General features: G+C 38.8%; 2 protein-coding genes across 22 annotated transcripts in view; one reads left to right on the top strand and one right to left on the bottom strand.

Moving 5' to 3' along the window:
- The window catches only part of LOC107263617, a 130,371-nt gene that overhangs the window by 95,152 nt on the left and 19,723 nt on the right, over positions 1 to 15,496 (top strand). For all 20 annotated transcript variants that reach the window (XM_015731005.2, XM_025081127.1, XM_015731001.2 and 17 more), the window contains one exon: positions 14,520 to 14,682. In XM_015731005.2, coding sequence (XP_015586491.1) covers positions 14,520 to 14,682 — 163 coding nt within the window. The remainder of the gene's footprint in view (positions 1 to 14,519; positions 14,683 to 15,496) is intronic.
- On the bottom strand, positions 7,756 to 13,298 carry LOC107263623. 2 transcript variants are annotated; one of them, XM_015731022.2, is made up of 6 exons: positions 12,894 to 13,298; positions 10,031 to 11,001; positions 9,800 to 9,905; positions 9,178 to 9,386; positions 8,597 to 8,939; positions 7,756 to 8,506 (listed from the first exon to the last, which is right to left on the bottom strand). In XM_015731022.2, the coding sequence occupies exons 2-6, from the start codon at positions 10,208 to 10,210 to the stop codon at positions 8,052 to 8,054; spliced, it is 1,293 nt and encodes a 430-aa protein (XP_015586508.1). In that variant the 5' UTR covers positions 10,211 to 11,001; positions 12,894 to 13,298; the 3' UTR covers positions 7,756 to 8,051. The 2 variants fall into 2 exon arrangements, with proteins under 2 accessions (XP_015586508.1, XP_015586507.1); XM_015731021.2 differs by having other exon boundaries at positions 7,756 to 8,939; positions 12,894 to 13,297.

Genomic DNA, 15,496 nt, shown 5'->3' with positions numbered 1-15,496 from the left:
TTTACGTCATCCGTCTCAGCTTCACGTTCACCTGATTTCGCCACAGTTCGCTTCCGTCAGCTCGCTGGGAATTCTTATTGTATTCCAACTGTCTATGGGGATCGATCGTTACTCTTGTGCCAATCTAACAATCACGCGATCATTCCTCTACACGCGAACCGGTCTCAAGGAAATATCCTTGCACTTGCTATTCATACATCACGAGTAGAATTGTCTGTGGAATTGCGGTTAAATGCTGGGCGTTCCGTGCTCAGCAATCGTAACGCGCTCGATGATATTCGCGTAATGCTTGTTTAAGCAATACGAATTGAGGGTAGAAAGTAAATACTTAAATACGTATATATATACACATATATGTATTTGCAAGAGTAAGAATTTTTTTGGGGAAAAAAGGTGCACTGCCCCTTCGGGGTCTTTGTATGACGGAAGTGATCGATTGCATGACTTGCAAGAGAAAGAGAAAAAATATGGGTGACTCTCGAGAAATTGAAAGTTGATCTGTTTCGTCGCACCGTCACGATCAACTTGTTGCCGATTATGGAGTGTACTGTGGATGCACGATTTTTGGCCATACGAATCATTATCAGTTTTCGATTAAAAGATTTCTTTATTTGATACCATTGTAAATTAAATTTTGTATTACTGTATTTCTTTGCTTTTTTGAGAAAATTCCCCCAAAAAGTCATAAAACACAGATATCGTTAAGAGGGATTTTTATATAAGTGCTGCTGTAATTTCAAAGCCTACAGTTAATCGTCGTAACACCAATTGAAAATATTACAGTCAGGGCTATAGAACAATTTCTTGAAGAAAATTTGTCCTAATTATAAAATATTCTAATGGACGTACAGACTCTGGTAAAAGTTATACGTGCTGGTTGTATTCGCTTGTACTAATGGGATATATGTAAAAAAAAAAAATATGTTTTGACCAATGGCACGTGGTATCAGCCGGGCAAAATTTGGCTAACGACCGTTTAAGTAGACATTTAATAGACATTAGAAAATTGAATGTGTTATAGAAGTGCTCGTCGAGGAGCAGCTGTTTTTATGTGTTGCGTAATTGCTTCATTTTTTCACTCCCGCTTCGTCCTTTCTCAAACTTTTCACTCGCTCCATATAGACTCGAACCACTTTCAAATAGTTCACTACAGGTTAACCACTAGATCTATTGGAGGAAGACGAAATCTCACTCAGGTTTGGTCCGCCCAATCGAATATTAGAATTATAGATGAAAATGATAACGATGCAAAGTGATATCAAGATCACTATACATTATTTCACATTAAAAATATTAAACTGGTTAAAACTCGAACTTTCGCCTGAAGATAATACCTACTCAAATCTCCCGCCGAAGTGTCTCCATCCTGCGGCGAGCAGCAGCACTAACGCCCTGAGGTAATTAGTTCACAGCGAAATCCAAGTGTTTCAGGTAGAAACAATGTCCAAAGAATGACGTTAATTCGACTCGAGAAACAAATAGAATTACAGTATCTCAGCGACCTATTTTTCGAGCGTTATTATTGTCTGTATATCAAATTGATTATATAGGATATAAGCAAATATTTGATTTGTCCCTCATCATGACACTTGATTTCCCAGTAGCAATTAAAGTCGTCCTGGCTTCGTGACCTGTTCAATTCTGGACCAATTCCTTCCAGCTGGAGAATTCTCTAACGAGAAAACGTTCGTCACTAGGTAGAAGCAGCAAGTATTTCCAAGTAATTACGAAACCCTTCGTAATTATCTTCGAATTCAGTTTATACTCATCGATTTTGACACCTCGGAAGTTATGACCCGGCTACACACGAAAATCCTCCGATAACCATCTTTATTGGCACTTGCGGCATTTCGACAATGCCACATAAACCCTCTATTATTGGCACAATGGGCCTGTGTTGGAAGCTGGACATGGCGTGGAGTATACTTGGCCTTTCAAAAAGAAACGTGCGATCGACCTGACAGCTGGCTATTGTTCCCGATTTTTCGAGGATTTAGATTCGTGAGTGTCTCAATGATCCAGCCTCCTGATACGTCACAATTATTTTACTCTGTATCCTGTCGAATCATGTACTTGTCTATGCCGAGTGGAACTTGATATAGCTTTTATTTTTTCCTACAGTATTTTCCAACTGTTGACCAACTGCATACCAGCGAGGATATCAAGGCGGTTCTATCGTCCTAATCAGTATTGACTTCAGCGACGACTGTGCAAATTCGTATTCCAGGCATAATGGGAAAAAGGTAATGGTTCTTAACGAGAAGCCAGGCGTCGACACGGACAGATAAATCGGAAGGCGAATGAAAGAGCCTTGCGGGTCTTACGTTACGTAAAGACTCGAAGAAAGGTGGCAGCCAATGTGCAGCACAGAAGGTCGACGCACCGAACTGCTGCTGAAAGATATCCAATCGTATTTCATCTCGTACAACGAGTGACCAGAGGTCGTGGCTGAAGGTTGGAGAACTCGACGCTTGGATTTCCAAACAAACGAAATTGCCCATAGAGCACTTGAAAGGGCGCGAACTTTCGAACGGGTTCGATGAACGAGCACTTGGAGATCTTTTGATAGGAACTTGGAGAAGTTGGAAAGTTCCTAACTCCCTTACTCTGCTACGCATAATGGAAGGATCGAACTTGGTTCGCGTAAAAAGCTTCTTGATGGAAGTTAAAGGAGTAGATGCTTCTCTTTGTTTTTTTTTTTCGCACGTCACTGTTGGATCATTCTCATCGACTTTTACTTTGCGTTTATATCTTTTTTTTTTCTCTATACGTGATTATCCGAACATACGTATATCTCGCGAACGAGATATTTGTAGTGACGTAAACAATGGGAATTATGGTAACCGTGGGCGTTGTCCAGGAGTTAAGAAGTCTGAAACCTGATCCCTTTTTGTTTGAGGCTAACAAGGCACTATGCTGGTTGTGAGAATTCTGGCCGTTGGGTTGTGCAATTTTAGGCTTGAGGACAGACCGTTCATTTTTAACCTAGTTTGCGTTTCTTCGCCTGCGAACCGCCCCCTTTGCGAAAGACAATGTCTCTACGTTTGGTCACCTGAATTGTTCCAAGTAGCCAATTATTGTTCGTAACAGGTTTCCGTTACGCGCCGGGATTGATTGTTGGACGCACGAGTAGTCAGTTATGCAATAGCCGTTTAATCACATATGAGTCATCCATCTGCGACCCACGGCACCCACCGCCTTAAATATCTATTTATAGATATAAAATAGAGAAAAATCTTGAAGTGACTTCGATGTCGTAATTAATCGATACTCATTAAAAAATCGTAGTATCCAAATATTTAGTTACAAAACGAAAGAAATCGCTCTCAAAGGTTACTCAACGTTTTCGTCAATTTTAGCAATTCCCCCTGGGGTGTAATGCACCCAAAGTAACGAGAGTTGTTCACGATCGACTAACAAGATAATAAAGGGTAATATAGCTGTAATCAAAGACCTCGTTAAATTCGTCGTTATTCAAAATTAGAACAGCGCGGAACGTTTGACTTTGCAATTACCGGTCAAACTATTTTGCTTCATCCTGATTAGTGGTAGCTGACGTCATACTCCATTTCCACATTCAGCATCAATCACCGTCAATCACAGACTCACATTCGAACAAAATTTCTTACCCTTCTCTGATCAATGAAATCGGACGTAGATGATTTTTCTTTTTTTTTTTTTTTTTTAAAAAAAAAGGTAATCAAATAGGTATATCGATGTATCTTTCATTATAAATTATATTCAATTTCTCTCCAACTTCAAATTATGAATGCTACAAGCGATTAGGTGTGACACAGACTATTATCAGTTACTCTAGACATTTCTATGTAACCTGCAAACCTTTGTGCTTTTTTTTTTTTTTTTTTTTTTTAAAAAAAAAGGTAATCAAATAGGTATATCGATGTATCTTTCATTATAAATTATATTCAATTTCTCTCCAACTTCAAATTATGAATGCTACAAGCGATTAGGTGTGACACAGACTATTATCAGTTACTCTAGACATTTCTATGTAACCTGCAAACCTTTGTGCATCTGCCTGTAACTATTCCATGCCCGATCTCAATGCGCTAAATAGGATAAACAATCTATCATATATTACACTGTAAACTGTAGTATTAAACTTTTGATGGAAATGTCCATTGCAGATAACACGTAACAGATCGATTTCGTTCTGCTCGAAATTTTGAACTCAAATCGCTACTCGCCCTGCTTGTATCGTGCGTAGTTAAATATTTATATAATTAATAGACACTATATGCGTGAGTATCGCTACTCACCAGACAGGTACAATAACTCACTATGGCATCTGGCATTAACGATCAACCAGCATGGTAAGGTGAGAAAAAACATTAAACTAAGAGAAGTTAAAAAGAGAAAAAAAAAGGAAATCAAGAAGAAAGTGCCACCCGACTACTACTACTACTACTAATGGGTGTCTGTACGGATCGTTAAACTTTTTGTTTCTGGTCATTGTAACAAGGCGAACCTTACGGGACTAGGACATATGAGGAAAATAAAAAAAAATTCCGGTTAATAAAGTATATTAGAAAACTCATTATCATATCCTTAAATGGAAACCGAGACGTCATGTAATTTCTACCGAATTAAATCGCTACAATTTTCAACATGGCCGCTACGATATCTCATGACTTTTAGAGCCCAGGACGAATTCCGACAATGCTTTTGTAGGATTCCCCAAGCGTGTAACTACTGCAGCCCAACATCGCGGGACTTCGCAATGCCTGGATTAAACGGGCCGAGCTTAATTTCCGGTTTACAGGACGAAATTTTGCCAGTCGAGACCGCTGACTGTGTATGCTTATTCAATTTCTATATAGATATACTCATGTAGGTATATCCACGTGTACCACCAACCATAATACCAACTCTTAATACGCTTTCGTAACTCGACACTGGTACAGTAGCTGTACCCCGTGTACGTGACAAAAGAGAATCAGCGTCGCGACGTTAAGTCCGACCGATTTTTTGGTGAAAGTATTGGGCCACGTAGCCAACCTGCCGTTAAATCCATAGTGAAACTGAGATCTATTTTTATGACGTCATATCGAAATTGGTTGTCCAGTCTGCATCAAAAGATCTGTATATTTTGAGTATATGTAGAGAATATTATATATATATATCGTGAGAAAACTATATATATATATATATATAATATTATAATATAAAATTTGAATATTAGACTATAGGAGTAAAATTTACTACGTATAGTGTCATTGTTTATTATACAAGTCGTATACATCCGTAAACCGCTCAGGTATATCCCGTAACGTAACTGATGCGTCGAGCGAAAGTAGTAAATACATATATTCAGTAATTCTTTTACCGTCTTTAACGATGCTTTTTGCTACGGAATTTAATGATTCTCCTTGTCACGCGTTCCGTGTATCTTACATTGTTGATATTTACCAGTCCGACTTCCTAATGACTGCTTCGTTGTTGAGGATTGTCATTACACACGTATGACGCAGTCTGTCTCACGTAGACAAATTTAAAGAAATTTCACCTTCGATGGAAAGTCTCGTGGAGATCGTAGATACAGCTTATTCCTTCCTAGCCAAATCGCTCAGAGCGTAAGTAGCCGTGGCTGTACCGATGCCACGCCCTGCGATTATAGTGAAACCTAAAGCCTGATATTCATCGTTCGCGACACTCTTCAGACTCTCGCGTTGGCACGTATTCAAGTGATTTTTCGAAGCCACTCATCCGCGATACTAATTAACGCCATTCAATTAGTCGTTATCGATCTGTCGCGTGTACTCAATGATTTCTAAAGGCAGATGCGCACGTAGAACGACTCTTGTCGCAATCAGTATCATCTCAAAGGAAAAGGATTCTCCTCGTACAAACAGACCGTACAGCAGCGCCACGATTAATTACGGGATTGTCTCGAGTCAAAGGAAATATTTCTATGGAGCATAGGTTTCATTTTTTTTTTCATCTCTTTTCATCCGTCTCGCGTATACGTGTTTGTCACCTTCCACCGTAAAGTCTTTCGGCAAACAGCGAGAGCTTCGCGTATCGTTAATTACAGTGGCCCATGACCGTCTCGGAAAGAAGCGACCACGTGAAAGTATACGATTGGGCATTATTGTCTGGCGCGTTCGCACGACAGCGACGTTAGCTTGTCTATCCCTTTTCAACGTTCGCCGTAGCGTATGCTATCGGTAATAATTGGTGAATTAAATTCGTAACGTGTTTCGCTGTATCTCTGCTCACTGTAGGTCTGGTTACTTATGTATTCCATCTACTGGCTTACTAAGCATTTATATCGGGCTTTGAGTCGTCTACGACAGTCGCCTTGCACTTGAATGTCTCTCGTAGTCAAGACCTTGGCTGCTCGCGCTAAGCACGTTATGCAGGCAAGTACAGGTATACATCGCGTGTTTCCATTGTCTGCGTTCTGCTTGAATTTTGCGCGGTCAATTTAAAAATACGTTAAGACTCGCTATGGGTACTGGCGCGTGTTTAATTGAGGAACTGGAAAGTCCGTTGATTATTTCACTTTTTACTCTATGCTTTTTCTTTTGTCTCCCGACACGTCAATACGATTCACGGGCGAGTGCGAATTTTTACATGGTAAATATATCTATAGAGAATTCGACACGTGTTGACTTTGCGTCTTGACTCTGTCGCGTTTCAAATCTTTGTAATTTTACATTGATCTTATACCGGGTGTCGTGTGCTTTGTATTTGATCAGTCGTTTTTCGCGAATTTATGCGTTGAGTATTCGCAATGACAGTTCACGTCACGTAATACGCAACACGTGGTATGCTTTTTTTTTATAGTAAAGGAGAAATCTTATCGCGATGCTAAAATATTTGTATGGTACTTTTCATCGAGTATCGGACGTGGTATGTGCGAATAAATAAAGATTTTGCGAAATGTGACAAAACACGCTTTGATTTTAAACGCAATTTATTTTTGCTCAATGTGAAACTGCGGAAATGGCAAATTACGTATGACTGATAAGTTCACTTCTGTCTATCATGTTTTGACTGATTTGTCGGTCGCAGCGACAATCGAAATTCGGAAATCAAACTATTGCCTTCTCGATCTCGATACTCATTGGCGAGCGTCGTTCTACTTTCGTTAATGTCCTCCCGCCCTAGTTTTTGTATTACGTAAGTCCAGTAGAGCGTAATACTGTTGCGGTCATGGATGTTCGCCGTTTGATGAAATTCTTAAATCCTGTTGTAAAATTGCAATTGTGGAACGGCTATGCGAATACGCGATGGACAAACTTTTGTGGCCGGAAAAACTCGAAACTCGCCTTTAACCCGTCGGAAATGAATTTCTGCAGGAATTCTTGGGTTTTACTTCCTCGTACTCAGGTTTTCTTGTCTTTTTCTTTATTCTCTCTCTCTCTCTCTCTCTCTCTCTCTCTCTATATATATATATATATATATATATATATATATATATATATATATATTTAGTCGTTCGTTCTTCTTTGCTCTTTTTTATCATTCTACGCGACAACCCAAGCGAAACTTCTTGGTATCTTTGGAATTCGCGCGTCAATTCAAACTCCATGTTTTCTACAAAACGTTCAATGGCTCCTACTTGTCAGATCAATCTCAACTCATTCCATTACGTTTTTTCAATGCATCCATTCAGTCGAAAAAAATGTCGTGCTTAATGTCTTACGAGAATAAGAAGCTGGGGACTTGGATGATACATATAGGCTTCTAGAGACTACCAGGTTTAAACATTGATTTAACGCACCAAAGTTACTTGAGGTCGTATAAATTTATTCCTATATACAATCCCATGTGATAGGATTGTATTGCGTTAAATTATCCATACTTAGCGATACTTAATAATTAATTTTCAATATTCAAAAAAGTATTTTACTGGAATACAGACGCTATCTATATTATGGCATTGTTCGATTATGAAGTAAAAAAATGCACATCAGACACTTTTTTTTTTTAATCGAATCATTTCAAAAGAAAATGATTTTCTTGTTATTCTTCGACAATTTTATAACATTCTATCGATTATAATTTCCTATATTTCCAAGCAATTAAAACTTGCCACATTCACTTTTGGCATTTTTCATAATTGCCCCACCGAATACCCGCACCGGTGTCCTCGTCCAGGAGATGAGCATAAGTGGTCCACCTATGAAAGGACTTCCTCTTCCTATTTCACAGTGGTTATAGGTCAGGTCAATTAGTTGCATTCCCAATGGTTTCCCACGTCGTCTCATCCTGGTGGCTCTTGTCGTCCTGGTACTCCTGTCGCTTCCATGATTGATCCTTACAGCAATGATCTTCTTCTGGTTGGTAGTACCTTCCGAGTCTCTCTTGTGAAAAATTTTGTCAAAACTCTCATCCTGCTCCCCTATGTACTCCCTCAGGGTGCTGTCGAAGATACCTTCATGCTCGTTCATTATCTTGGCTGGGAACTTGCCGAATCTACCGTTGAAGTTAGGATCTACGAAGACGTTTGGAGTCTGCGAAACCGGATCTACGATTCCTTTGACAGGAGCATAATTCTCATTGAAGGTAACCTGATCAGCTGGTGCTTCCGGTTTACGGATGGAAGGATAATTATCTTGACGAGTACCTTGTCCAGTGACGCTCGTCAGACCGTGCAGAATTCTTCCACGTTTTACTCCCACGTTCTCATCGATTCTTCTAAGAGCAATCGGAGCACCTGTACTCGCGCTCAGATCAAATTCTGGACCAATTTGTAGAAGTGGTTCACTTTCCGAAAGTTTTGAAAGTGAAAGTAACGGTGGGTTAATTATTAAGGATGGTCTGTTATCCGTGGCATCAAAAGCTGAGGCCAAGAGAAGATTGAATCCAAGAACGAATCCTTCTACTCCCTCTTCCAGTCCTTTGTCAAAGTCCGTATATTCCTGACCAACGACAACATCTCCATTGCTTGGTATCACGTGACTCACCAACTGAAATAATCATTTCATTCATAAGGAGATTCAGCGATTGTTAAAGTAGCCGCTCCATCTAGGTTTCTTTCTAGTAACTAGATAGTTACTATGGCGAAAGTTAATGTACAGATAAGGTAGAACACTGCAAGTACAACGAAGACCACTTTATGCTACAAGTATCTTGAGGACGTTATCTGATAATGATTTTTTTTTATATATATTTGAATTTGATTTAAGGGAAACATCAAGTGCTTACCTGGCCGTTATAACCTTCGGCCTCGATACGTCCATCGATCCATACAGCATAGTGTCCGTTTATATTGTCCCAAGTTTGACATATATGATACCAACGATGCTCCTTGATAACAGTCGGATGTGATAAGACTTCCACATTATTTATTTCTAAATGGACACTTCTACCGAATGGCGATATCCATGATCTTACCAATCGATCTCTTTCGTTCTCTTAAAAAAAAATAGTAATAACAATGATTAGTGTTATTGTGCTTAAAAATTATATTAACAGTCTAAGCCCTATATGACGTGTCTATGCAATCTGAACGATGGTTCTATTTAAAGCTGATCTAAATTCCCCATGATAAATATTCATATTTGGTTACGACTCGTGATCTTATCACAATGCCAAATCAATAACTCATACAACAGGCAGAATAAAAATGATATTGACCTTACTGACTCGTGTTTCTAGCGTTTAAAAGATTCTGAGACGATTGCGTAAATGGTTCAGGGTCTTGCCCATTAGAACTGGATCTACAGACCATAGCGGGTTACGTTTGCTCCCTGGTCTAATAATCAAGAGAGGTGGCTGATCTTGTAACCGGACGTGGAATTACGGACAGAACATTTTTTATACTCACTGGAGTAGGAGAAGATCGAATGGGCGTAAGTCAAATTCGTAGACTTTACCCAAAGGCAGAATGTAAATTCATCAATTTCCGGTACAGGCAATTCCCATCTCAAGAACTGCGTACGGTGAGAAATAAAAAACATTGATGTAACAATTCAGAGAATTGATATAATTAATATTTTTATTGTGACGTCTCAGATTAACCAGCCGTGAAATTAAATAAATTAACATCCTTTCTCACCTGTATGTAACCACGCTGAGTCAGGGCAGCTTTGTGAATCGGCGTGATGGTCTTCTTCTCGGTGTTGAGGAAATTATTTTTTTTCGTAAAAATTAAATTATCCTCTTTTGCCGATCGGACCGAAAGGACAAGAATCGAGGCCAGAAGAAGACCAAGCTTAAGCTCCTGTGACTTTCTCATTTCATTACTTTTACCACTATCGAATATATCTGCGAACGTTATCGTGATCTCTTGGGAGAGTCTCCTTTCCTTGTTTTATCTTTTCTTCTTTTAATTGAGCTCGGTCTTGCTGTCCTTTGCGCGCATTAGTAACATGAATACTCTATACGCGTTTCGATTAATTCGCACCGCAAAGGCTTTTCACTCGCGATACTGAGCTACATATATCTTTATTGTACTTTCTTCGCCTCTTCTTTACCGGCCGTAACGAACACGCTTACTCGTGAAACGGGTCACATTTCTGGGGTCCTTAAGCCCCATTCAAACTCGTATATCTCTGATCAATTTGCAATTCAATATCTACCCCTTTCACAGCTAGTCGATAGTCACGGAGCTATTTTCAATCGATGCAATTGATATACCGTATTCTCTCACGACATTGGAATATTCATGAGATTCAGCTGACTTTGGTGAATTTGCATGGCAATTTGCCAGAGTCAAACGTGAGAATGTTCCTGGGTTAATTTTCGTTATATTCACTTTTATTATTATTCCTTCTTTACTCTAATCTACTCCCTTTCCTCCTCCTTCTCCACTTTTGCTATGACCTCAATACTCTTCGGCTTTACGATTTTCTAGATTTCTTTTCCCTCTCACCTAATTTACGATCCAATATCTTGTAGCGTCCAATGGAGTTACCGCACGTGTGTTACGTTTCCCTTGAATACAGCCCACAGCGCATTTCACTGTACGTTACTCCACGAGCGTATTTTACGTAACGTAAACTGTCGGCCAATATTCACTGAGAGAATCTGAAAAAGATAAATGGATTCGTATATTGATAAATGGGTAAAGTACAATATATACAAAAAAAATTGATGCAGGATGCTACCTACGAAACGGATCAATTTTTTTAGCGTGCTGAAGCATAACTAAATATTAATTTCCCGATGTCATTTTTATACACGTATTTTGGGACACCCCGTTTCATAGATGCCCAGACACGCTTCTCTGCGTTCTATGCTAATTCTTTTGTTGTTTTTTTTTCACTTTTTACATTTTCGCAAACGATGTGGCAATAATTTATGGATATGTGGTAATTAATGCCCGACCCCTTTCGCACAACTTGTTCACAGGAAACCATGACCTAGGTTCGCTAGCCAAACCAGCAGAGACACACCTGAACATATCGCAATAGACAATCGCCAATTGACATTCCTTGACGTATCTTTATTACAGAAATTTTCCCGTGGAAAAGTTGCGACACCGCTCGCTCGTGTTTTACACGACGTTGAGTGTGAACAGAATGGAAAATATATTCCGGCCATTCACGTTGCTCTACTAGAATACCATTGTCTATAGTATACTCCCTATACATTGTTGTTCTCAATCCATAGAATTCAGAGCGAAATCGTAACGCTCGCATTAGACAAGAGAATTGAGTAACTCGTTCAACTTTATAGGTAAAAAACGTTCACGCTCTTTAAAGAATTGTATCGATATTAACCATCGATTTTATGGTTGGATATAGCGACCTTGGACGGTATTTCAAAAAAAAATTGAAAAAGAAAATCGTAAAGCCGTTTCCGCCTTGGTATCTGTACTTTCTGAAAATATATATATATTCTCCCGTGACAAATATTGTATGTAGAGCAAGTCATCGCGTGAAGTTAGGTGCTTTTTTTAAGGAAAGACAAATCAATCCGAAATCGTACAGAGACGTGATGTAACATTGTGTCCGTGACCCTGAAGTTTTTCCGGGATTTCGTGACGTCCAGTCGGTAGATGAGAAAATAAAGTCGCTCGTTTGACTGCGAAGAAAGGATTTTCAAAAATCTTTCTCGAATTCAAAGGAATTTTAGTAAATAAAAAACAATCTCTGTGGAATCGCGTGACTAGTTCCATTAGTCAAGAAGAAGCCATACTTTGGTACCCATGTTGTAGGGAAATAAGGTTTGGCTATTAAATAACTTGTTTTTCTTCTTCTTTTCTATTACGGCGAAATTCATTAATTCATTCGTCAATGAGCGCTGACTTTGATGATAAATTTGTATCGTCGTTAAAGTCACAGTCAACTATCTCGTTTCACTCGGTGATTCCCAATTGACGATTTTTCAAAGGATAGCTTCATTTCATGGGACATACAGGGCAACCTTTGAACTACAGTAATGACGATGATACTCGTGAAAGGGAGGTGTGAAATTAATGTCCTTGTCCCTTTGATAAAATTAATTACCGTGAAGTAGAAAGTAACGCAGGCACTTTTTTTTTACTAATAAATATAAACGAAACTTTCAAATTAGTCTATTTTCTTCTTTTCCAATTACGTAAAGAGCGTAAGGGATATACTATATTAATTGGTTACCATATATATTAAACGTTAATACATGGGTAAACAATGTCGAAACTCGAAAGTTCCATGTACTTCTTATACCTTTTTAAAACTACAAATAAAACCAGTCAAATCTAACCTAACACTTTCGCAATGACAACACCGTGAAAAGACATGGGGAAACGAAATGACTGTAAAGCACGATTAATCAGGTTGATTTACATTGCACGACGCAAGGTAGAACCATAGAGGGTAACGTACAAGAACACAAACAGCATATATGGACACAGAAAACTTGAATATCGTAATAAGTGACGTATATGCCACTGCACTGTTTAAAAAAAAGATTACCAAATCACCATATAGACCTACCCTCAATAATTGTCAGCCAATTAAACGCAGTATCCACTCCACGTAAAAACTAGTCACTTGCAAAAGCATGAACGAGGCACAAAACAAAAAAAAATATTTTTGAACAAAGCACAAAAAATATTGAGAATAGTTAAAAAAAATAGACTATCCTCAATCGATATTCCTGTATCAGAAAAATCGACCGGCCACTGTATTAATCTGATAGCGAATAGCAGCGTTGAGTGCTCCGACACAGCAACCTGAACAGCGTCTTATTCCTCAGCAGAAGAGAACAGAACTCGTTTCGCTGGTGGGGTTCGGGTTCTGTACGTTGCTACTTCCCATGGAGAATTCGTTGCATCACTCGAACGTATTAAAGGCTATCCGCAATGAAATAAGGATGTCCGTTGCCCTTGCTGCTGTTTATAATTCCTGAAAGATTACCCAAGACTTTTGGGAATGCGAATTTGCTAAAAGTATTTTATGCCATTTATTATCTAACTTTATGGTGTTTATGTTGATATAAAGTGTAATTGGGTTAGATATTTCGAAGCGGGATAACAGCACACTTTCTCATAGCTTTCCAGGTCGAAACTTATACATATATATTATCTGACTAGGACACTTCCTCTACTTTCGTCTTGTACCAGTTTTCGAACACCTACTTCACTTGGACAATTTTTAAAACTCGTTCTGGCCCGGATCCTTCGGACATTTCTTATTATTTATGTACAATAAATTTAGCTGCTGTTAGAAATTTCCCTCTACATTAGAAATGACGAATGGATGACATTATCACATCGATCCGTTCAGTTTCTAATCGTCACGTTCTTCTTAAGGAGATTACGAGATTTCTGTATACGTAGAAAGCGACACTCGATGGTATCGTCGTCAAATATTTTGCAATTCATATGAAATTTATTACGTAATCATTGTTTTTTACGTGTATGCAAAGACAGTTAAACGTCGTATCATCCTTATTCCGTTCGGTGAACTGTCGTGTACTTAAAAAATTACCAGATTCAATTTAATCACCATGTATATATATTTAGAACCAAGATACGTATCGATCGAAAAATCATTAATCTATCATACATCATTGCCAACGTCAACAACATTAAATTCCCAGCGTTGTCAAAAACTTATTTTTTACCCTTAAACTTTTTTTTGCCCACGTGTTCATTGAGATTTTCAGTATGGTGAATTCAATGTCAATATACCATGTATAATACGAAACATGCTACAAGAGTACAAACGAGTCATTCGTTAGCGACCTTGCTCTCTGAATTGAAATCCGCGCCGATTTATCCTGATCAGATCAGGTTGATAAACTCTACACAAACGTGTCCACACCTCGTACACTCCCATCGTTCGTGCAATTCCATTGGACGACGTTTCACGGACACCCAACCGTGAACTGTATCATAGTCAGCCTACGCAAGGTCACCGAGAAGGCGCGGTCACTATTCGATCAGAATCCAAGGGAAAAAATGGATGACTTTCAGATCACGTTTCTCACAGGATCTAGAAGCCTTGTAAAGGGTGAATTAACGAGTACCGGTTTCTTATATCTATGACCTTTTGAATACGTATTATTGAAAACAATTTTTTACAATCCAATCAATCACGTCACTTTTGTCATTTCAGACGGCAAAAAATTCAACCTCTGGCAGTGGCGGCTATTACATGGGCAGCAGCAGCACCCTACCAAGGGGTGGTCCACTCTTAAGGGCTTATAGTCCTGCGGCATCCTCGGTAGCCACTGGACCAAACGCTGCGCCGACTCAGCCAAAAACTTTAAGCACACCAGGTATCGTCAAACTATTTTTCTATACTGTCAATTACACTCGTATTCGCGTACAGGACTTTAGTGTCTAATTACATGATCAATGATACTACGTATAATCATGGACGCTTGTGTAGATAAAGAAAATGACTCTCGCTGTGTACATACTCCTCGTGCTAAGTATATATTTTTTTTCTGTGACGTAACAGACACGTACCTGTAAATAGTACTAGGTGTGCCACTTAGAGAAATGTGTTTTGGCAAGGCATAAAACGTTTAGCCGAGCTTTATTACGCAATACGGAGAATCATGCATTCCAGCCCCTTTCACCAACCCTGAATCAATGTGTCCTTGACGTTTATGAAAACGATCACCTTCTAATACCTCCAATCTGTAATTAATTATAGCGATTGGAGTTTTGTAGTTGTGCTGTGATGCAACCTGTGTTTGCGCTTCGTTTAAAATCAAATGCGAGTCGTCTAATTTTTTTTTTTTATATCCTTTTCATGATGTATTTATTATGCTCTATTTTCGTAATCGTATCTTCAAGCCAATCAAATCGGAGCCTTCCTGTATTTTTTTCTTACGATCGAAGCACCAATTATACTGAGAGGAATTTGCATTGAAAATTGCTCCGAGTGAAGGGGTAGTAGCCAAAGGCATGTTTCTCTATATAATTAGGCTAAATGTCGTATCCTTTGTTAAGACACGTACATCATTTTCATGAAGGCAGGATACGTGTAACAAAATCATTTCTAGTGTTTTTGAAGTCATTCGAAATTATGGTTCGGTATGTACACACGTGAAAGGAAGTCAAGTATAATTTGATTAATAATTG

This window comes from Cephus cinctus, unplaced genomic scaffold (genome assembly GCF_000341935.2).
Source record: "Cephus cinctus unplaced genomic scaffold, Ccin1 Ccin1_scaffold0160, whole genome shotgun sequence".
NCBI classification, from domain to species: Eukaryota; Metazoa; Arthropoda; class Insecta; order Hymenoptera; family Cephidae; genus Cephus; species Cephus cinctus.
The sequence above is the reverse complement of the archived record's forward strand: the minus strand, read 5'-3'. Positions and strand labels throughout refer to the sequence as shown.